Genomic DNA, 20,606 nt, shown 5'->3' on the forward strand with positions numbered 1-20,606 from the left:
GGGCGTGCAGGAGGTGGCCAATTGATGATTCTCTCTCATCACTGATGTTTCTATCTCTCTCTCCTTCTCCCTTCCTCTCTGAAACCAATAAAGAAATATATTATTTAAAAAAAGAGAAAAAAAGAAATAGATTCAAATGTCCCATAGAAAATGGTTAGTGTTTATTAGGTAAATGTCCATATTTATGAGATAATATCCAATTCTTAGAATCTAACTAGGTAAGAGAGTAATTTGTGGTCACTATAAAATTGTGATGAGAGCTAAATTTAGTATACATAATTACCATGCCCTCAAGGTAACTGCAAGCCATCTTCATAACATTTCTTCAGATTATCTGCACTATGTATATGTGCTATAATCAGGAGTTATACACCTCATATTTAGTGGTTTGTTTCTCACATTCATTACATGGTTAGTGTTTAAAGGAAATCAGAGCATGTTCAGTAAATTTTCTTTTCTAGAGCAACAAGGCAATTTTCATCAAGTCTGTGAAATGTATTTTTTTAATTAATAGAAGAGCATGTCTTACCAGATACACTGTCCCCAAATAAATAAAATAGCATAAAAAGCACACAAACACACAGTTTTACAGGGTACAATACAAAGTCAATTTTGATCATGTTCTTACTTGCATTTACTAAAAATGTGAGACTGTAAATCAATCTCTAAATAATTATCTTGCATAAAGAGAAAAGTACAGCACAATTATTTCACAGTAGGTTTTGGAGAGACAATTTGAGAAGACTTTGCTTTAAAAGATATGAAGATATATCACAAATCAAGTCACATGTCTATAACATTAAAACATGGGATTGTACTTAATCAAAAACAAAAGTAAAATAGCTGAAGAAGACTGTATACTCCCCCCCACACATTACACTAACTTCTATTTTTGGCAGGAGTTAACAACCTTTTCCATTAGTAGGAAAATGTGCTCTGCAAACTCTCGGAGGGCACCACGGCCACCATTACACTTGCAAATGTACCCGACAGCCTTCTGGGCTGTGGAACAGGCATCAGCAGGAACAGCACTTAGGCCCACTTTCTTCAGGCACTCCTCATCGGACACTTCATTTCCTATCGCAGAAAAGAAACACTGGTTGACCATGAGACAAAGAATATTCTTTCCAAATGATGCAAACAGCAAACAATAAGTAATTCTAGTAAGTTTAGTGGCCTAAATCGCTGCATACATCACAGCTTAGATGGAACAAAAATATGTTAAAGAACTTGTTCTTATGGAATAATTATCAATGTTTTAGATAATTTATCAATGTTTTTTCTCTATTTCCTGCCACCTTGCTTTTTTGGAGGGGATAAAGAAACCCCAGATATATTTTACCCCAAAAACTTTTTAGCATTTATCTATGATATATATACCGTATATATTTTTTTAAAGTGACATAATATCATCAAACTAACAAAATCAACAATTTCTTAATATCACCTAATAATTCAAATATTCTCAGTTGTCTCAAAATTGTTTTAGTTGATTTATGTGAATCAGAAACCAAAAAGGCTCCACATATTACATTTTGTTGATATGTATTTTTTCTTTTATTTATATGTATTTTTTTTAATGTTTTTATTGATTTTTTTAGAAGGAGAAGAAGGGAGAGGGATAGAGTGTAGAAACTTCAATGAGAGAGGAACATAATTGATTGGCGGCCTCCTGCAAGGCCCCTATTAGGAACTGAACCTGCAACTTGGGCATGGGCCCTAACTGGTAACCAAATTCTTGGGTCAATGCTCAACCACTAAGTCAATCCATGGGCTGTTGTTGATATATATCATAAGTCTCTTTTAATTGTAATAGTTCTGATTTGAATAACACTTATTTGTTGAAAAATCACCATTACAACCTTGCCTTGATTCTTCTCAACCCCCCCGTTTTTTGACAGAATGAATTTCAGAAGCTCCCAGTACCTTAGATTCACCATTCTGAGTATATCTACTACTTTGCTACAGAGCAAAAACAAACAATAAAATGCCATTTAAGGGTCTGTTTTATATTTTCCTACATTTATCTACTGAAAATTTTCTCCTATTGGTAAATGTACTGAAATTTAAATTTTCACTGAAAGATGATTAAAATTAGGATATTTCTTCATATTATCCATCCCTCAAATTAAGCTTTACTAAATTTTACTTATAAAAGTGTCAATATTTTAAGGGACACATTGTTATATATTTATGTGGTCCATACAAAACTGCTCTTTTTAAATAAAAAATTTGGAGTTCATTCTCTATTTTCCCAATTTTCTAACTACTATTTTTTAGTTTTTTCTTATAAGTGAAGGCAAACATATTCAAAATCATCCTAATTACCACCATTTATGAACAGTCATTACATTTTGGTATATATTATAAATTGGAAAACTAAGGTTTAGAGAAGCTTGCTTAGGGTCACACAGATAATAAATAAGTATAGCTGGGATTTTGTTCTCTTCTTACAAAACCTGGATCATTTTCTATCAAAGGTTCTATAGTATTTTTCTCCATACAATTTGTACATGCAGTTCAAAGGCTATTCCTGAATCTCCAGATCATATGCTTCCAAAGCATTCTGTGATGCTTCTGAGGCCCATATTAGCCCTGTAAATACTTATTTCATACATGGCTTATAGCTATTATATATAATAACTTGACATTGTTAGCCATTATTATTTAAAATATTGACATCATTAGACTGTAAGCTCTGTAACTATTAAGTCCCAGGAACCAGTTCAAAGTCTGCATACAGTAAACATGTAATAAATATATTTGCTTAATACTAACGTGAAAAACTTGTGAGATCTGACCATTGTTTGTAATGGTTGCATAGTATTCAATTTTACAGATATTTTATTTTTGTAGAATATTTAGGTCATTTATTTTTTCTCTATTATTGCCACATTTGTCCAATTTCTTTCCTGGAATTGGAATTTTGGGGTCAAAACTATGTACATTTAAAACAAATTAAAAAAAAGATGTACATATAATAATAGCTAAAAATATTCAAAGTGTTCTATTTATAATTAGGAATCTGCTAAATGCTTTACCCACTTTATGTAACTGGTAATAGACCAATGACAATAGGTACTTTTAACAGTTCCAATTTATAGATGAGGAAAACTAGGCTTTCCTTACCAAAATTGGCTTCAAGGTTGTGGTCTGACTCCACAGCAAGTGTTGGTAATCATTTCTCTGGCTATACTTGGTAAATATTATTAAAGTGACCTCCAGGAGGGCTGTCTGAATTTAATACTTTTGTCGGTAGTGTAGGAGAGTTTCTGTTTCTTTATAATCATGCTAATTGTGGGAATTTTCTTTCTTGTTTTTTTATTTCTTAAAAAAAAAATAAAAAAATAAAAATCCTGATTCGTTTTATTATGGCTGAATAAAAAGATACCAACCAAGATATGCCACTTCTTTCCAGCACAGGCCCATTTCTTTCCTCCATTCATCTACAACTGCTAGCTTGTCTGGTACATTGACTTCCATTTTGCAATCCAGTTTTAAGGAAGAGAGTGTCTGCTTTGAACAGGCCCTTTCTGAGATTAATCTCACCTTTTAAAAAAGGACAAAAGGAGAAAATAAGAGAAACAGAAATCTTTCAGAATAAGATAACGCCTTGGTAAACAATACAAATCACAACTGAGTAGTCCTTTGACCTTTTGAAGGACAAATTCTACTATGTCTAAGTAGACCTGTAAAGGTGAAAGACCGTTTTCTACGATGGAAAGGATTCTACCTACAAGCAAGAAAAGTGCAACATACACGGTCTGAAGCTAATTTAAGAGTCTCCTATAATTCAATTTATCCAAAGAAAAGTCTATAATATATCTCTTGTGCTGCTTAGAAACACATAAGAGTTCTAATCAATTATGAGAAATCATCTTAAAATACACATTAATATTAAGCTATTGTGAATTAAAATTTTTAATCATAAGAATAAGCTACATTTTAAAGTCTATAAGATATTTGTTTTATTTTTAAACACTGACATTTTTTATTAAATCTTTCTGGTTGCAAGATCCTTTAGCAACTAAAAAGCATCTATATGAAAATAATACGTTCATACTTATTAAATAAACATTTACTTGTTGGTTCACATTTTGCTCATCTACAATTAAGTAGTATGAAAATTTTCTAGGCACATGAAGGCTAAATTTCAGATATTTTAATAGATGATATAAAAAAATGTATATTTCATTTCCCTTACATATTCCTTGACCCTGAATCATAATCTTGAAAAAACAATGCTGTATTCAGGGGCACATACCTCAATACCACTTTTCTTTAATAAACTTATGCCAATAGCATCTTTTACATCATAAGATATTATTTCTTTTTGGTCTCCTGATACATAAATGTGGCCATTGGTGAGACATCCATCAATACTGCAAACCAAAAGTTTTATCTCCTTAAACTTCTCTTTGCCAAAATAGCCATATCTAAAAGAAACCAAATAGACCTTTGAATATAAGTGCAATACTTACTAGTCACTATCTCTCATCTGGCTAATGCCAGGAAATTTAACCCATTCCCATCCAATTATTCAGAAGTACCCTTCATATTTACTTCACAAATACACTTAAACTTACAGCGGAGAATAAGTAGTGTGGTCTAAGTGGACTATGTGTTTCTCAACGTATTGAAAATGTCATCTAAAGGAATAGTTTATGTATATGTCCTTCCTCATATGAGCAAATGAATTACACAGATCCTTAGATGGAGTATCACAAATCAGTGTTCATACATATGATAAACATATCTACTAACAATAATGTTATAGAGTCTTGTGCAAAGGCTAGATAAGTCTTGTTTTTACCTTAATACTCGTTGTTCTGCAATAGGCCAATCAATATCCACATCTATGTCCACACTGTGCTCAGCACGCATTTCATAGTAGGCCATTTTCCCACCCTAAACAGTACAAATGCCATGAGTGCTGGTTTTTACATGCATTTACATATATCGAAAGTTTCTAATGCAGAACAATGAATTCATTTCTACAGTATTGAGAAAAACGAATAACACAATAATATTAGTGACATATAACAAATCCCTTTTTTTGAGGGAAAAGCTTATATTTTTGTTTCCTATATATTCAAACTACATAAAACAAATAACTTTTATATTTTTCTTTTATTTTCTTTTAACTTTAACATTTTTCAATTTTTATCTACACAGTGCAAGTTCTCATTTTCCTTTGGATAGATTACTTTATGATTGCAAAAATCGAAAATAATACCCATCCTCATTTTCTAACCACAGGAATTTTCTGTTCTGGCAATCTCTCTCATCATTCAAAGGTAGTAGAAATGTTTTCAGAATTTGTTCCTATTTAAAACTAAGGAGCAAAATAGGAAAGGAAAAAATAACTAGAGTATCTAGCGTACAGAATTATCTTAGATCCCTGTGCTCCAGATGGGAGTGAGCAATACTATCTGATTCAAATGTGCACTAAGATAGGGATGATTTACTGATCCCGAGATATGGGGGCAAGAATTGCAAGTCTCTTCACAAATTATGATGAAAGATTTTATTTTTCTTCACACTTCAGGGAAGGTCAAATCAGTTTGGGACGGTGGTATCTCTATCTGTAAAACTGAATTTTTCTTAACACTCAAACTTAACACTCAAACAGCCTACAGTTTGCCTAAACACTGACCAGAAGTTTGGAAAAATATTTTTCCCTCAGAGCATGAGTCACATTAGAATTTCTACTATAGAGAGTGGAGTTTTAGTGTTTTATTAAATGCTATTTTTGAGTAATGTAAGGATCTGAATCCAAATCCCGACAATACCATTTACTGCTTGTTTTTGCCTTAAGCCAATTATTTCATTTTTCAAATCTATCATTTCTTCCTCTGAAAAACTGGGCTTGGGATGTCCACTTTATTCTGTTGCTATGCAGATTACAAGAGATATCCTATGTAGTATTTCATATAGTCCTTGGTAAGTGCTGAATAAGTAATAGCTATAACTAAAATGAAAAAATAGCATATGATACAACCATGTAGGCTCTAAAGATGAGAGAAACACCCAACCTCCTTATTTTAAAATAAGGGCAAGAACAGATAAAACAATATATTTAAGATTACATAAATATATAAACTATAACTCGATTTTCCTGATGCCCAGGTTGGTGCTGTTTCACCTTTACTGTATACTTTTTTGTTTATTTCTTTTTAAAGCAACAGAAGTTATTCAACTGTACAACTACAACCTGACAGTAACACAACCATAAATTAAAGTTTTGAATGTAATAATATGAATACCAGGACATGCAAAGAACATTCAATATTTGATTCATTTCTAATTATAATATTTTAGTTGCAGAATTCCTTGCATATTTACTGGATGGATTCCAAAGAGTAGTTTGGGGTAAGCCTACAGGATAAATGCTGAGATAATAAATCTTGAGTTATGCCTTTCCTCTAGGAGTTGATATTTTTCACTATGAACTGTGCCATACCTCTTCCCTAAAACTCAAAAGCATACCACAAAAGGGTTTAAAAGGTTTTATAAAATGAAGGCACAAACCTGTAAGTAACCCATGTCTATCAAATGTCTCTTAGCAAAATAAAATGAGCCATTTTCATATAACTCTCCATCCCAATCTTGTCGACGAGGTCGTTTAGCTGGATTCAAATTCAGAGGTTCAGTCACTTCACGAACTAAAAGCAAAAAGCTATATTAAGTCCGCATTGCTTTGAATCCATTTAGTAATTTTTTAAAAAGCATAGAAATGAACTCAAGAATGTAGAATATTTCTGTATCTAGATAAATATTTAAGAAGATTTAAATAAAATCTGAAATAATTCTGATGACTTATCTTTGTTTTCTAATAATAGAAAGATAAAGTATTTCACAGTAGAATTCTGCATAATTAATATTTTAATGTGTTTATATAAATATAATGCTTTGGGAGGACATTAGGGAAACCTCAAAGTTGTCAAAAAACAGATTGGCCATAAAATACCAATATTCAATAACTGACCCCTTTAAACTATTTATCATTATTTATTTCTATAGAAATACAATGTATGCATTATTCATCTAATGTGGTTAAGAAATGACAGTCATAGAATTATTATAGAAAAGTGAAGATTTCCCTATTAAATTACTTAAACTTTTATAGTGACAAAAATGTTTATATAATGTACTATGAGTTCTTACCAGTGGTTAAAAAAGAAACTAATCATAATAATAAATAGCATTTATTATTTTTCTTGGTAATGAAGGCTCAGCAATATCAACATCAATTATCATAACACAATATAATAAACTAGAGGCCCAGTGCATGAATTCATGCATGGGTGGGGTCCCTCAGCCTGGCCGGCGATTGGGGCCAATGGGGGCTGCAGAGGTTGGCCAGGGGAGGGGCCACAGGAGGTTCCAGTTGGGGCCATTCAGCTGGGGGGAGGGGGCAGGCGCCACAGAAGGTTGACCCAGGGCCCCCATCCATGGGGAGGGACCACGGGAGATTGGCCGGCCGGGGGAAGGAACCACAGGAGGTCGGCCAGCCATGGGAAATTGGCTGTGGGAGCACAATGACCACCAGGGGGCAGCTCCTATGCTGAGTGTCTTCCCCCTGGTGGTCAGTGTGCATCACAGCGACCAGTCGTTCGGTCTCTTAGGCTTTTATGTATATAGATGACACCCTTAGTACTAGAAAATAGGAATTCCTTTGCCTTTTCACTTAGTTTTTCCTAAATTGTGTTTGTGGATGTGTACAGGTATGTATACACTTATGCTGTGTGTGTGTGTTTAGTAACTGGTAATTCCTCAGAATCTTTCTTCACTTTTTGTTGTCACTTCTGTATATAGAGGCTTCTAGGAATAATCTCTACATACTTCCCTAACAAAACCATCCTCTACTCAACTCCAACCCAATGTTTGATATAATTAGGAAAAATACTCAGCAAACATATATTGAGTATGTGGTATAGTTTTATAGGCACTGGATACACAACAGTGAACATAACTCCTACTCTCATGGAGTGTGCATTCTAGTGGCGGAGATAAACAATCTATACTAATAAAAGGATAATATGCTAATTAGACCAGGTCAACCGGCCATCTACCAGATGTTCGACTTCCTTCCAGACAAAGCCATAGTAGTAAGAGCCGAGGCAGAGGCAGTTAGGGGTGATCAGGCCAGCAGGGGAGGGAAATTGGGGGAGACCAGGCTGGCAGGCAGAGGCAGTTGGGGGCAAGATCAGGCCAGCAGGAGAGGGCAGTTAGGGGCGATCAGGCAGGCAGACAGGCAGAAAGGTTAGGGGTGATCAGGCTGGCAGGGGACAAGGTAGGGATGATCAGGCCAGCAGGGGGGCAAGGTAGGGGCAATCAGACAGAGGGGTTAGGGGCGATCAGGCAGGCTGGTAGATGAGTGGTTAGGAGCTAGTCATCCCAGATTGAGAGTGGAATGCCTGACTACTGGTTTAAACCAGCAGTCAGATATCCTCCGAAGGGTCCCAGATTGAAGAGGGTATTTTGTGCATCCAGCTTCTAGTAAGCAAATAAACAAGATAATTCAAGTGGTACTTTGAAGAAAAGAGAGGGACAAGTCTTTCCTATAGGATCAGTGGCTGAATTTCCACTGGAGTTATTTGCTCAGTCTGAGAAAGAGGTAAGAAAAGATCAAGCTTGGCATAAGCAGAGGATCTTAGCTGGAATAAGGAGAAACCAGAATTTTAATAGTTTCAACACTGCCCAACTCCTAATTAGAGCAAAGTGATTAGCCCCTTATCCTATCAGCCTGATAGAAGAAAATAATATATATTCCAGTCTGTATGTCTGGCAAATGATAAAATATGACACATATAAAGAAGCAGAAATACATGACTCCTAATCAGAAAAAAAGTCACAGGAACAGAACTATAAATGATCCAGATGTTACAGTCAACGATTTTCATATAACTATCATGGAGATCTTAAAGAAATTTTAAAAAATATATTTTTTTAAAAGAATGAAGTGTTCTCCCTCCCTGAGCATACCAGTGTCTCCCCCCATGGTCCTACAAGTCTGGTCACTTTTACCTTCCTCACTTCTAAGCTCTAAGGGCCCTTCCCTTGCCTCTACTAGCATAACTTGTTTCTTTCTTTCTTTTTTTTCTTTAATATATTTCTATTCATTTTATTTTTATTCATTTTTTACAGAGAGGAAGAGAGAGGGATAGAGAAGTTAGAAACATCAATGAGAGAGAATCATCGATCAGCTGCCTCCTACATACCTCCTACCGGGGATGTGCCCCCAACCAAGGTACATGCCCTTGACCAGAATCAAACCTGGGACCTTTCAGTCCGCAGACCAACGCTCTATCCACTGAGCCAAACCGGTTTTGGCCATAACATGTTTCTTAAGCCCATTTCTTCTACCAATCACTTTTAGCTCTGTGTGATTTTCTAAATAAATTAGAGGCTCAGTGTATAAAATTTGTGCACAGGTAGACCTAGACCTGGCCAGAGATCAGGGATGATTGGGACCTTACTTCCCCACGCTGCTGGCCAGGGCCTTCCTTCCCCTGGCTGCCAGGCAGGGCATCCCTTCATTTCACACCACCTCCTGGTGGTCAGCACACGTCATAGCAAGTGATCAACCTCCCAGTCGGTCAAACTCCTGGTTGGTCGAACTCGCAAAGGGACAATTTGCAAATTAGCCTTTATTATATAGGATGTTCTCTTATAGTTTGAAAAAAAAGAATAAGGATAAAAAGATGGAATATCTCAACAGAGAATGGAGTCTCTAAAAAATAACTTAAAGGTATATTCTATAATAGGAAAACACACAGTTCCTGAAATAATTCACTGGACAGAATTTAGAGTGCACTAGACAAGTTAGAAGAAATAATACATGAGCTGGAACATAAGTCAATCGAAATTACTCAAAATAAAGCACAAAGAAAAATAAACAATGCAGAACAGACGATGAGAGACATGTGAACACTATAAAATTGTTTAAAATCCATTTAAATTGGAGTCCCAGAAAAAAAAAGGAGATAGGAAATGTGGCTGAAGAAATATTTGAAGAGAATTTTTGAAAACCGATGACATATATCAATCCATAGATATGAAAAGTTCAGGGAACTCCAAACAGGGTGAACACAAAGAACACCACAGCAATACATATTAGAGTCAAACTATAGAAACTAAAGATAAAGAGGAAATCTTAAAAGTAGCCTGAAGAAAATCATATTCAGAGAAACAATGGTCAGATTTACAGCTGATTTCTTTCTTTTTTTTTAATATATTTTTTAATTGATTTTTTTACAGAGAGGAAGGGAGAGGGATAGTGAGCTAGAAACATTGATGAGAGAGAAACATTGACAAGCTGCCTCCTGCACACCCACTACCAGGGATGTGCCCGCAACCAATGTACATGGCCTTGACTGGAATCGAACCTGGGACCTTTCAGTCTGCAGACCGATGCTCTATCCACTGAGCCAAACCGGTTTCAGCTACAGCTGATTTCTTATAAGAAACAATGGATGGCAGAAGATAATGGAATAACATGCTAAAGATACATCTTCAAAAGAATAACATTTTAAGTTACACTTATGTTAGAGACAATTAGGCCAGCTTTTCTACACTCAACGAAAGGCACATAACAGAAATCACAATGCCTTTCTTCAAGTACGTTATATTTACCTATTTGTTGGTGATTCTATTCTTTATTACATATTTTGCTAGTTTATCTGGCTAGAAATCAGGCTCTACCTAAACACTATGGAACTCTTCTTACATAAAAGAGTAACATATTTTGGGAAATTACACAATTCATTCTTGAGTTCCTCTAAAACTCTTTGGTGGATGCTTCCTATTCCCACAATTCTATATGATTTATATAGAGTTTATCAAACATGTCTAGAACAAAAATAAAAGTACTTGATCTAGAAAAATATGTCAATCTGAAAAGGCAAATAAAGTGTTAAAATGTTTCTTTGTAAAAATAAAGCAAAGAATTAATTTTGGCTCACTGTCTTCCCTCAGTAATCACAAGATTGAGAACTGATTAGAAATGTCATTACCTACTAGGGTTAAGAATCATGTTTTCCTTTTTTTAAATATATTTTATTGATTTTTTACAGAGAGGAAGAGAGTGTTAGAAACATCCATGAGAGAGAAACATCAATCAGCTGCCTCCTGCACACCCCCTACTGGAGATATGCCAGCAACCAAGGTACATGCCCTTGACCGGAATAGAACCCCAGACCCTTCAGTCCACAGGCCTCTATCTACTGAGCCAAACCGGTTTCAGCAAGAATATTTTCTTTTCCTGCTCCTTTTTACTCTCTTCACTCCTAAAGAATATTTGCATATGAAAAACGGATTCTCCATAAAATGAGCTAAAATAAAGAGTGACATAACAAATTACCTCCTTTCTGAATTTCACTCCATCGAAATTGATGGCGCCTCACAACAGAGAAAACAGAATCATATCCTTCTTCTCGAATCATTTCTGCAACTTTTTGAAGGTCAGTAGGATGTAAACATGGAGAAGTAGCTTGAATATTACCTACAATGTCAACCTCTTTAAAAAGACAAAACAAAAGGACATCAGAATAAAGTTCTCTGCAAGACAGTAATCTTAAATGCAAATGATAAAACAAGTCTTGTAAACTGACTGATAAGCAAGTTATAAATCACATAACATTTTGAATATACTATTAAACTCATACCATTGTGATAACTAAGAAATTCTACGATGGCATCTAATGAGGTAGAGCTGTCTTTTGAAACTTCAGAACTTCTTCGATGAACTTGTGCACCAAATTGTTTGGCCACATTCTCAATTTCATCATGGTCCGTTGAAACCCACACACTGTAGAGACATTAAAAAGAACAAATACATAAAACTAAATCACGAAATCATTACAGATAAAAAGGAACTCTAAAACCCTAAAATACAGCTTATATTATGTTAGAATAGTTTTTGTTTCATGAAAATAATGTTACAGATACAAAGTACTATAATTTTTTTTAAATACAGTATTTAAAATATAAGCAGTACTTTCATTTATTTATTTATATATTTTAAACAGCATTTTTAAATATCTAAGTAAATGTCCTATATATGTTTATATTTATACATAGAAATATTTCTACTATAATACATACAACATATATTGTGATTTATATAAACTAGAGGCCTGGGGCACGAAATTTGTGCACTGGTGGAGAGGTGTCCCTCAGCCCAGCCTGCACCCTCTCCAATCTAAAATGCTTAAAAGATAAATTTAAAAAAAAATAGAGATTCTGGAAGAGGTTTGTTTGCTTGTTTTTCTTCTTTAAACCCTTTATCATTCATTCATTACTTCATTCATGAAATATTTACTAAGTCATAGTTTGTTTCAGGCACTAGGCACTTGTCTGGACACTGGGGATACACAGACCATTTTTTTGAGAAACTCTGGGCCTATCATAGAGACAGAGTCCAACATAGTAATAATCTCCCAAAGACTCAATTTTCAGTAAAATAGAGGTGATGATAATTACCTCAAATGGTTCTTACAAGGATTAACTATAAACCACAACTCAGAATGAACATTAAATAAATGTTTTCTTTTCAAAATAATAAAATACAAATGGTAATTTAAAAACATCTACAGTCTCATTTAATCCTTATACTGACTCTGTTGGAAGGAAAACTGGAGTTCTGCTTTCAGACCATCAAAGGTTCAAATGTCTAATTTGTATTTATAATATTAGGCGATGGCATTGGGGATATGAAAGTAACATCCAATACGTACACATAAATCTAAAGATCATCATCTATTGTTCAAGGATCTAAGTAAGTCGATAATTTCCTTTGATGTAGAGGAATCAGATGAGGAAAGGCAAAGGAGAAAGAATGAGCAAGTGAACAAAGAGGCTTAACAAAATTTAAAATCAAATTTAGAGTAAATGTCAAAGACTAAATGCCAATGGCTTTATTCTCACATGAAATCATATTACATCTAACAGGAAAAGCAGGAATATCAACAGTGGTGCCTATTCAAGTTATTTCAAATCATATGCTGCCATTTTAAAGAGAACACAAGATAAGCCTTTCATTAGTCATAAGTCCACAACCTAGAAATGCATATTTTTCACCAGTATGCTAGGCAATATTTTTAATAATCAATTTATTCTAAGGTATACTTATACTTTTGAAAATCAAACTTTTACAAACTCAGCTGTAATGGTAACTTTTTATTAGATGCATAAATAAAATTATCTCAGTATTTATCTTGACTGCTTACTACCCAAGTTTAGTAGCTTTTTTTTTTTTTTTTTTTATAAAATATTTTATTGATTTTTTACAGAGAGGAAGAGAGCGGGATAGAGAGTTAGAAACATCAATGAGAGAGAATCATCGATCAGCTGCCTCCTGCACATCCCCTACTGGGGATGTGCCCTCAACTAAGGTACATGCCCTTGATGGGAATCAAACCTGGGACCTTTCAGTCCGCAGACCGACGCTCTATCCACTGAGCCAAAACAGTTTCGGCCCACGTTAGTAGCTTTTAAAATATTGCTAGCTTAGCCTGGCTGGGGTGGCTCAGTGGCTGGGCGTTGACCCAACCTATGAAACAGGAGGTCAAGGTTCAATTCCCAGTCAGGGTTGTGGGCTCTGATCCACTGTGCAAGAGGCACCTGATCAATGATTCTCTCATCATTGATGTTTCCCTCCCTCCTCTCTGAAATCAATAAATAAAATAAAATAAAATAAAATAAAATAAAATAAAATAAAATAAAATAAAATAAAATACTGCTAGCTTTGATTCTGTGCAGGCCAGGAAAATATGCCTCATCTGAGTCAAATCATTATTTTGAACAAATAATCTCCTGAAAAACACAAATCAGGCAGATTTTCTTCCTGGGGTAAATATTTGTTGAAGAAAGGAAGTAGAGGGCTGCTCCAAATTCCAACTGCAGCTTCAGAATAAGTCCATTAAATTAAAATGAGCACATTTTAATTGAGGTTCTGATCTATAAAGCATTCCAGAGTGAGAAAGGTAGTATCTGCTCACAAGAAGCTTTTCACTTAGGAGAGCAGGGGTCATTCCAGGACAAATTTGGCTCAAAAGAATGTTAGAATTAAAAACACTTTGAAGATAATGATAACTTTCCAATTTTACCAGTAAGGAAACTGGCCATGGAAGAGATGAAGACTGTAGAAACCTTCAATACAAGGAGAAAATGTCAAGGATAGATCACACACTATTATATATATACGCCAGGCACTATTCTAAGGGTTGCAAAAATTGTATCTCATTTAATTCCCTCAGAAAGCCCAGGAGATACACTTAAGCCCATTCTGAAGATGATAACACAGAGGCACAGGGACAATATTAGATGACTTACCCATATTTGCAATTAATACACCCTTACACTTTGACTCCAGGGTAGATCAGCAAAAACCAACCAGCCAACAAACAGGAAAGAAACTAGAATAAGTGTTTACTAGCTAGGAGGGGAACAGTGAGGTTCAGCTCCAGGTTTTTGCCCCTCGGTGGCTGGTGATGCTAACAGAAAATGCCCAGGTAGAAGCAGTGCGAGCTGCAACCTGGGCACATGTGCCCTGACAGGGGAACTGGCAACCTTTCAGTGCAGAGAGGATGCCCCACAAGCTGAGGCCCACCAGCCAGGGCTCCATCTGTAATTTTGATTTCTAGTTCATTTCACAAAAATGGGATTTTATTACATCTCTGCTGCCTGAATGCACTTTATCTCAGCCCTTATTTTTCAGTGTAAGGAGGTAAAATCGTTCAAACGCGGGCTTGTGGACTTCACAAGGAAAGAACCATGTCACACTCACCCTGGATGTATTTATTCTCTTGGATTAGAGAGCAGAAATTAAGGCTCAGTAAATATTTGCTGAATTGGACTAAACCCCCACGTCTTTCCCTATCTGTCCTTTGCACACTTCCTGTTGCACTACTGTTATCTTCTGGGTGCCACCTCTGTCCACCCAGGCTTCCTTCGGGTTAACACACTGAAGGAATTAGTACACCGATACCTGGATATAAAAGTGGGTAATTAACCCGCCTCAAAGACAGCCATCTCTTTAAAAACCAAGACCCCAACATCCAAAGGTCAAAACAATTTACTCTCCCCAATAACACACTCAAATACAATTAGGTTGAAGTTGCTATGTGCACGTGTTCTTGGCACAGACTTCTATCTCCCATCATTTATGAATGACATCAGCTTGTAACTCCTACGGCATATGGCAACCTCTCTCTCTCTATGTGATGAACAATAAAACTGTCCTCGGGGCAGCCCAGGTTCCAAAGGTATGATAAAACCATTTAACAGCACATAAAACAGCCAGCTGTTCGCTCTCCCACTGTCTCCCACCTGCCAAGGAATGCGGGGAGCCCTGGATTGTGCTGACTCACAGGCAGATAGCTTTGAGCATTTTTTCAAAGGTCAGGGAAGGTTCTCCAGGCTGAGCTGGAAATGAGAAAGCCTTTGCGCGCGCGCGCGCGCGTGCGCGCGCGCGCACACACACACACACACACACACACACCCCTCCATTCGGGAACCTGACGCCTCCCTGATCCACCAGCACACACACACACACACACACACACACACACCTCCATTCGGGAACCTGACACCTCCCTGATCCACCAGCAAGCAGCACCCAGTGGCTATCAGACGCGGGCAGCAGTGGCGCCCCATGGCCTCCGCTTAGGAGTCCACCGGTCATCGCAGGAGTGGCCTCCTCTCCCCGGGGAGGTGGCAGGAACGGAGGAAGGCGGTTAAGAGGAAATGTCCCCATGTAGAGGTGGCATTCTCGAGGGCGGGGTCAGGATCTGTCCCAGGGCATGATTATCAGCGGCTACAGAACAAGGAATAAGCTGGAGCCCGTTCTTCCAGGGCTCTCAGCCGGGGCCCAGACACCCCAGGTGCCGCACATCCCTTCCAGGAGCGAGCGCCCCCCAGAACCCCCGCTGCTCCTCTGCGGCCCCCGCTGCCGCCCCGCCGCCCCTGCTGCTCCTCTGCGGCCCCCGCCCCCCGCTGCTCCCCCCCCCCCGGCCCCCGCTGCTCCTCCGCGGCCCCCGCTGCTCCCCCGCGGCCCCCGCCCCCCGCTGCTCCTCCGCGGGCCCCCCCCCCCTGCTCCTCCGCGGCCTCCCCTGCTCCCCCCCGCCCCCCGCTGCTCCCCCGCTCCCCCCGCTGCTCCCCCGCCGCCCCCGCTGCTTCCCCCGGTCCGCGCTGCTCCCCCGCGGCCCCCGCCCCCCGCCGTGCGTACCTCTGGAAGACCCCCGAGTCCAGGGCCGCACGCAGGACCCAGCCGATGAGCGGGACCCCCGCCAGGTGCTTGATGTTCTTCAAAGGGATGCCCTTGCTGCCGCCGCGGGCCAGGACTAAGGCCGCCAGGTGCGGGGGCTTCTCCACGCTCCGGCCCGGGCCGCCGCGGGAGTTGCGCTGCAGCTTCGGAGGCCGCCCCCGGGACGGCCGCCCCCGCGGGTTGGACACGGTGGTGGCGGCCCCCTTCTCCACCGAGTCCATCTTCCTCCCACGCCTACTCCTCCCCAGCTTCTCCACATCCGGGAGCTCTTCTCTCACCACCTCAGCTCGGCGCCCAACGCCGGATCTCCCCGCCTCCGCGCTCTCCGGGTGGCTGTTCCTGGCCCCGCCCCCGGGCACGCCCCGCCTGTTTGCGGAGCACGCTGGGAATTGTAGTCCGTAGGTCTCTCTCTCTCTCTCTCTCTCTCTCTCTCTCTCTCTCTCTCTCTCTCTCTCTCTCTCTCTCTCTCTCTCTCTCTCTCTCTCTCTCTCTCTCTCTCTCTCTCTCTCTCTCTCTCTCTCTCTCTCTCTCTCTCTCTCTCTCTCAACATAGATTATTGATCTAAAGAACTTACCCACTGAAGAATTATGTTAGAGCCCTCACTGGTTTGAAGGGTTCCAGTTTCAATTCTTATCAAGGGCACATGCTGGGGTTGCAGGCTTGATCCCCATAGGGGGCATGCCTGAGGCAGCCAACCAATGATTCTCTGATCATTGATGCTTCTATCTCTCTTTCCCTCTCCTTTCCTCTCTGAAATCAATAAAAATGTATTTTTTAAAAAAGAAGAATTGTCGTCTTTCCCACTGCATACCCTGATGCACCCTAAGAGGAATCAATTTTATATTTAAAATTATATTTTAAATGTATATCTTTCTGCTATGCTCCTGTGACTCATTGCTTCCAAGGTATTATTCGAATGTCACCCTCAATCCAACATTTTAACAACTCAACTCTCAATATGGGCTCAAACTGCTTCTACCTGGGCATTTTCTATTAACATCACCAGTCACCTAGCAATAAAAACCTGGAGGTCAACCTGACTATTCTCCCCCTAGCTAATAAACACCTATTCTAGTTTTTTTCATGTTTGTTTGGTTTGGGATTTTTGGTGTTTTTGTTTGTTTGTTTGTTTGTTAATGTTTTGTCCGTTAAAAATCTTTCCTTTTAGGAGTTGTTTCTTACCTTACCTGGTAGGGCTTTTACTCACATCCTCTGCATTGTAACAGAAGGTGTGTAACCCAAGCTGGTCAATCTAAATACCTCATCTTCCTGAACACAGCTGTGGTCTAGGAACAGGCATATGATCAAGCAGAGCCCATTGGAGTCCTTCCCAGAGATCCTTGGAAAGAAAGGATCTTTCTCTTGCTGAGCTTTTGGGTACTTGGAGTCTTATAAACCTGAATCCTCAGAGCAGGATAAGGGAAGGGGGGTTGGGGGTTTGCTGTTCTGAAATGGGCTGGCAGACTGATGTCCACACAGACGAAAGCAGGACCAGGATACACAGAGAGAAAAGAGAAAGAGCCCCAGTGGCATCCTTCAAACATCTTGATTACTGACCTAACGATCAGTAGTCTTTCACCACTTCTGCAAGCCTGTATCTGGAAATAGAGAATTTTCTTGTCTGCCCTATGTGGAGACTAATACATCCAGAAGCAACGCAAAGTACAATAGTAGTATTGCTTTCCCTTCTCAAGGTGAGTAAAAAGACCTTTGTGCTTCTCAGATCTTGACCCTTTCTGAAAGAGACAGAATAAACCTTTACTGTTTGGGTCCTGGGACCAGCACTGAAAACTTTCAATCTCTTTGCTTGTGAAGTAGAGAATAGCTCAGCCCTTCCTTGGAGTGCTTTTAGGAGAAAAAGCTGTGCTCCTCTTGGATATGAGAAAGGATGGCCATAAACAAACATCAGTGCAGTGCCTGAAGAAGGGGGCCAGACTCCCGGAGCCATCCCAAAACTGCAGGCCCAGTGGTCAGTTTGCCCACACACTGGCTCCTTGCATGGGACCTTTACAGATACTGTGCTTCAGAAACACCAGCACTGAGTTTTTGTTAACCATGTGAGAAGGACATCTGCTTCTTACATCCCAGAAACTCTCATCTCCTTTGCACCCCAATAACAAACTTAGTTCCCACTTATAAAGTTGACATTCTCCACAGTAATTCCCTAGAAGCTCATAAACATTAATGGACCATAGAAACCCCAGAAGTTTGACTCTTGGTGCGTAGTGGTGTCCTCCAAGTTGGGGACAGAGCAAGTGGCACCACCGTTTCTTATCAAAGGAGGTTACGGCAATCTGAGTAAATGCTATGAGACTGGACTCCTCCAAGAGAGGGTCTGTTCCTTCTTTTTAATTGCGTCCAGAACAGAGTGTAGGTCACTGTGAGTGCTCAGTAAATGTCAGTGAGTTGCATTTCATATTACTTTTCTAGTCTCTGCCCACACATACTTTTGAACATAATAGTTGCAACCTTCTGATAATAAAGCATTTTGTATTCTTTGTATTGTTACAGTACAACTTTGGTTAGAGCTGACAACTGGCTATCCCAAGCTTGAGAAAGGAGAGAGGAAGAGAGGGAGAGTGTGTGTGTGTGTGTGTGTGTGTGTGTCTGAGAGAGAGAGAGAGAGAGAGAGAGAGAGAGAGAGAGAGAGAGAGAGAGAGAGGGAGAAAATGGTTCTTCTAATTAAATGGAAGATGATTCTTCTAATTCAATATATGGCACAGAAAATTTTGAAAAATATTTTTTCAATAAAATTAGAATATACTCATTTGATATATTTTCTTCTTTCTAGTCAATGGTTATAAAGTTTAAGTTAAGCAAGATGAATGAACTTTACAAATTTGCTATACAACATTGTACCTATGGCTAACATTAGTGTATTGTACACTTTAACGTTTAAGACAGTAGATCTCATGTTGTGTTCTTTCAAAATAAAATAAAGATTAAAGAGAAAGAGTAAGTGATAGAGAATTACTGTGCAGGAAGAGGAAATGTTTGCCTGTCTTCGGATTACTTTGGAGGGATAAAAATAAACCACTCTTAAAGCAAATATTCAACTCATTCTTCCTTTAAAGATGTGTTAAGTCTTGCTACCAAAGAATCATTCATTCATATTTATAGTAAAAAGTGCCTTTATATTACATCTTGTTTTATGATTCCATATATGAACAAATGCAGTAGCCAGAGGAATCCTTTTATTCATCCATTTGCACACATTTATTGCATTCCACTGCCAGGCCCGGTGCTACACTTTAGGAATTCCAAAGCAAGATGAGCAAGACAGAGCTCAGAGTTCTGAAGGGGAGACAGGCAAACCTCAGTAGAGTGTGGTTTGTGATGTGATAGAATTTATGTGTGCTGAGGCAAGCAAGCACCAGGGGGGAAGTATTTAGGCTAGAATAAGATTTTTTTCTGGCTTTTCAGATGCCTCTCCGAGAAATGTGGGTCCTCATATAACTGGAGAAAATGGGACCCCACAAGAGGGGGATTGGCCTTTTATTACCATCCTTTTACTACGACCAATCTCTTAAATTGAAAGCATCACACTCCCGCTTATTCCGTAAAACTTCAAGCCACAGTTGACCTTCCGGCATCAGTTTTTTAGACCCATAAGTCAACCTGGGTTGACTGCAAACAATTCCTTCTCATGCTTTTTAACACCAAGGAGCGCATGAGTATAATAACAAGCTTGGAAATGGCTCCAGACCCAGGCCCCAACAGGGACACAAACAGATGGGCCAGGGACACTCTCCCAGATGTGGAATCCAGATGAGACCCGAATTCAGAGGATGGGAGGGTCAAGTTAGAGAGATATTGGCTGGCCTTCCTCTAGGGCTCTGGGCTGGGTCCGAGAAGGCCACTAATATGGCTAAGACCTCTGAGGTTTTCCAGAGGCCTCATGAAAATCCGGCAGCCTTTTATGAGAGACTCTGTGAAGCATATTGAGTTTACACTCCTTTTGACCCAGAGGCCTCATAGAATCAAACTATGGTCAATGCAGCCTTCATTAGTCAGGCTTAGCCAGACATAAGGAGAAAGCTATGTCTTTGCAGGAAACCTGCTACTGAACTGCTAGAGATAGCTAACAAGGTTTTCATTAATCAAAAAAAAAGCGGCTAAAAAGAAGGCTGAGAGAAACTAAAAAGGAAAGTGAATCTGATTGCTGTGGCTGCTAAAGAAGCTAGCTCCCAGAAAAGGAAAGGGAGACAGCAAGGAGCCACGTCAGGAAAAGGAAGGATGGATCTGAAACAGGACCAGTGTGCCTATTGCAAAGAATTAGGACACTGGGAGAATGGATGTCTGAGCCGCCAGAAGAAGCATTTCAAAGTCTTTCAAC

At 38.9% G+C, this 20,606-nt stretch overlaps 1 protein-coding gene across 1 annotated transcript; it reads right to left on the reverse strand.

The window, feature by feature from the left end:
- Positions 1 to 474: 474 nt before the first annotated feature.
- On the reverse strand, positions 475 to 16,592 carry CMAS (cytidine monophosphate N-acetylneuraminic acid synthetase). Its single transcript, XM_084877898.1, has 8 exons — positions 16,232 to 16,592; positions 11,670 to 11,812; positions 11,366 to 11,521; positions 6,532 to 6,665; positions 4,814 to 4,908; positions 4,265 to 4,436; positions 3,396 to 3,549; positions 475 to 1,077 (listed from the first exon to the last, which is right to left on the reverse strand). The coding sequence occupies exons 1-8, from the start codon at positions 16,489 to 16,491 to the stop codon at positions 887 to 889; spliced, it is 1,305 nt and encodes a 434-aa protein (XP_084734024.1). The 5' UTR covers positions 16,492 to 16,592; the 3' UTR covers positions 475 to 886.
- Between the last annotated feature and the right edge of the window lie 4,014 nt (positions 16,593 to 20,606).

Source organism: Pipistrellus hanaki (genome assembly GCF_964339955.1).
Source record: "Pipistrellus hanaki genome assembly, chromosome: 3".
NCBI classification, from domain to species: Eukaryota; Metazoa; Chordata; class Mammalia; order Chiroptera; family Vespertilionidae; genus Pipistrellus; species Pipistrellus hanaki.

Coding starts and splice junctions, on each gene's coding strand:
- CMAS (XM_084877898.1), bottom strand. CDS start 16,491: ATGGACTCGGTGGAGAAGGGGGCCGCCACCACCGTGTCCAACCCGCGG. Junction 4,909..6,531: donor TAGACATGGGTTACTTACAG/GTTTGTGCCTTC, acceptor TGTACTGTTTAG/GGTGGGAAAATGGCCTACTA. Junction 1,078..3,395: donor GAAAGAAGTGGCATATCTTG/GTTGGTATCTTT, acceptor TTTCTGCGATAG/GAAATGAAGTGTCCGATGAG.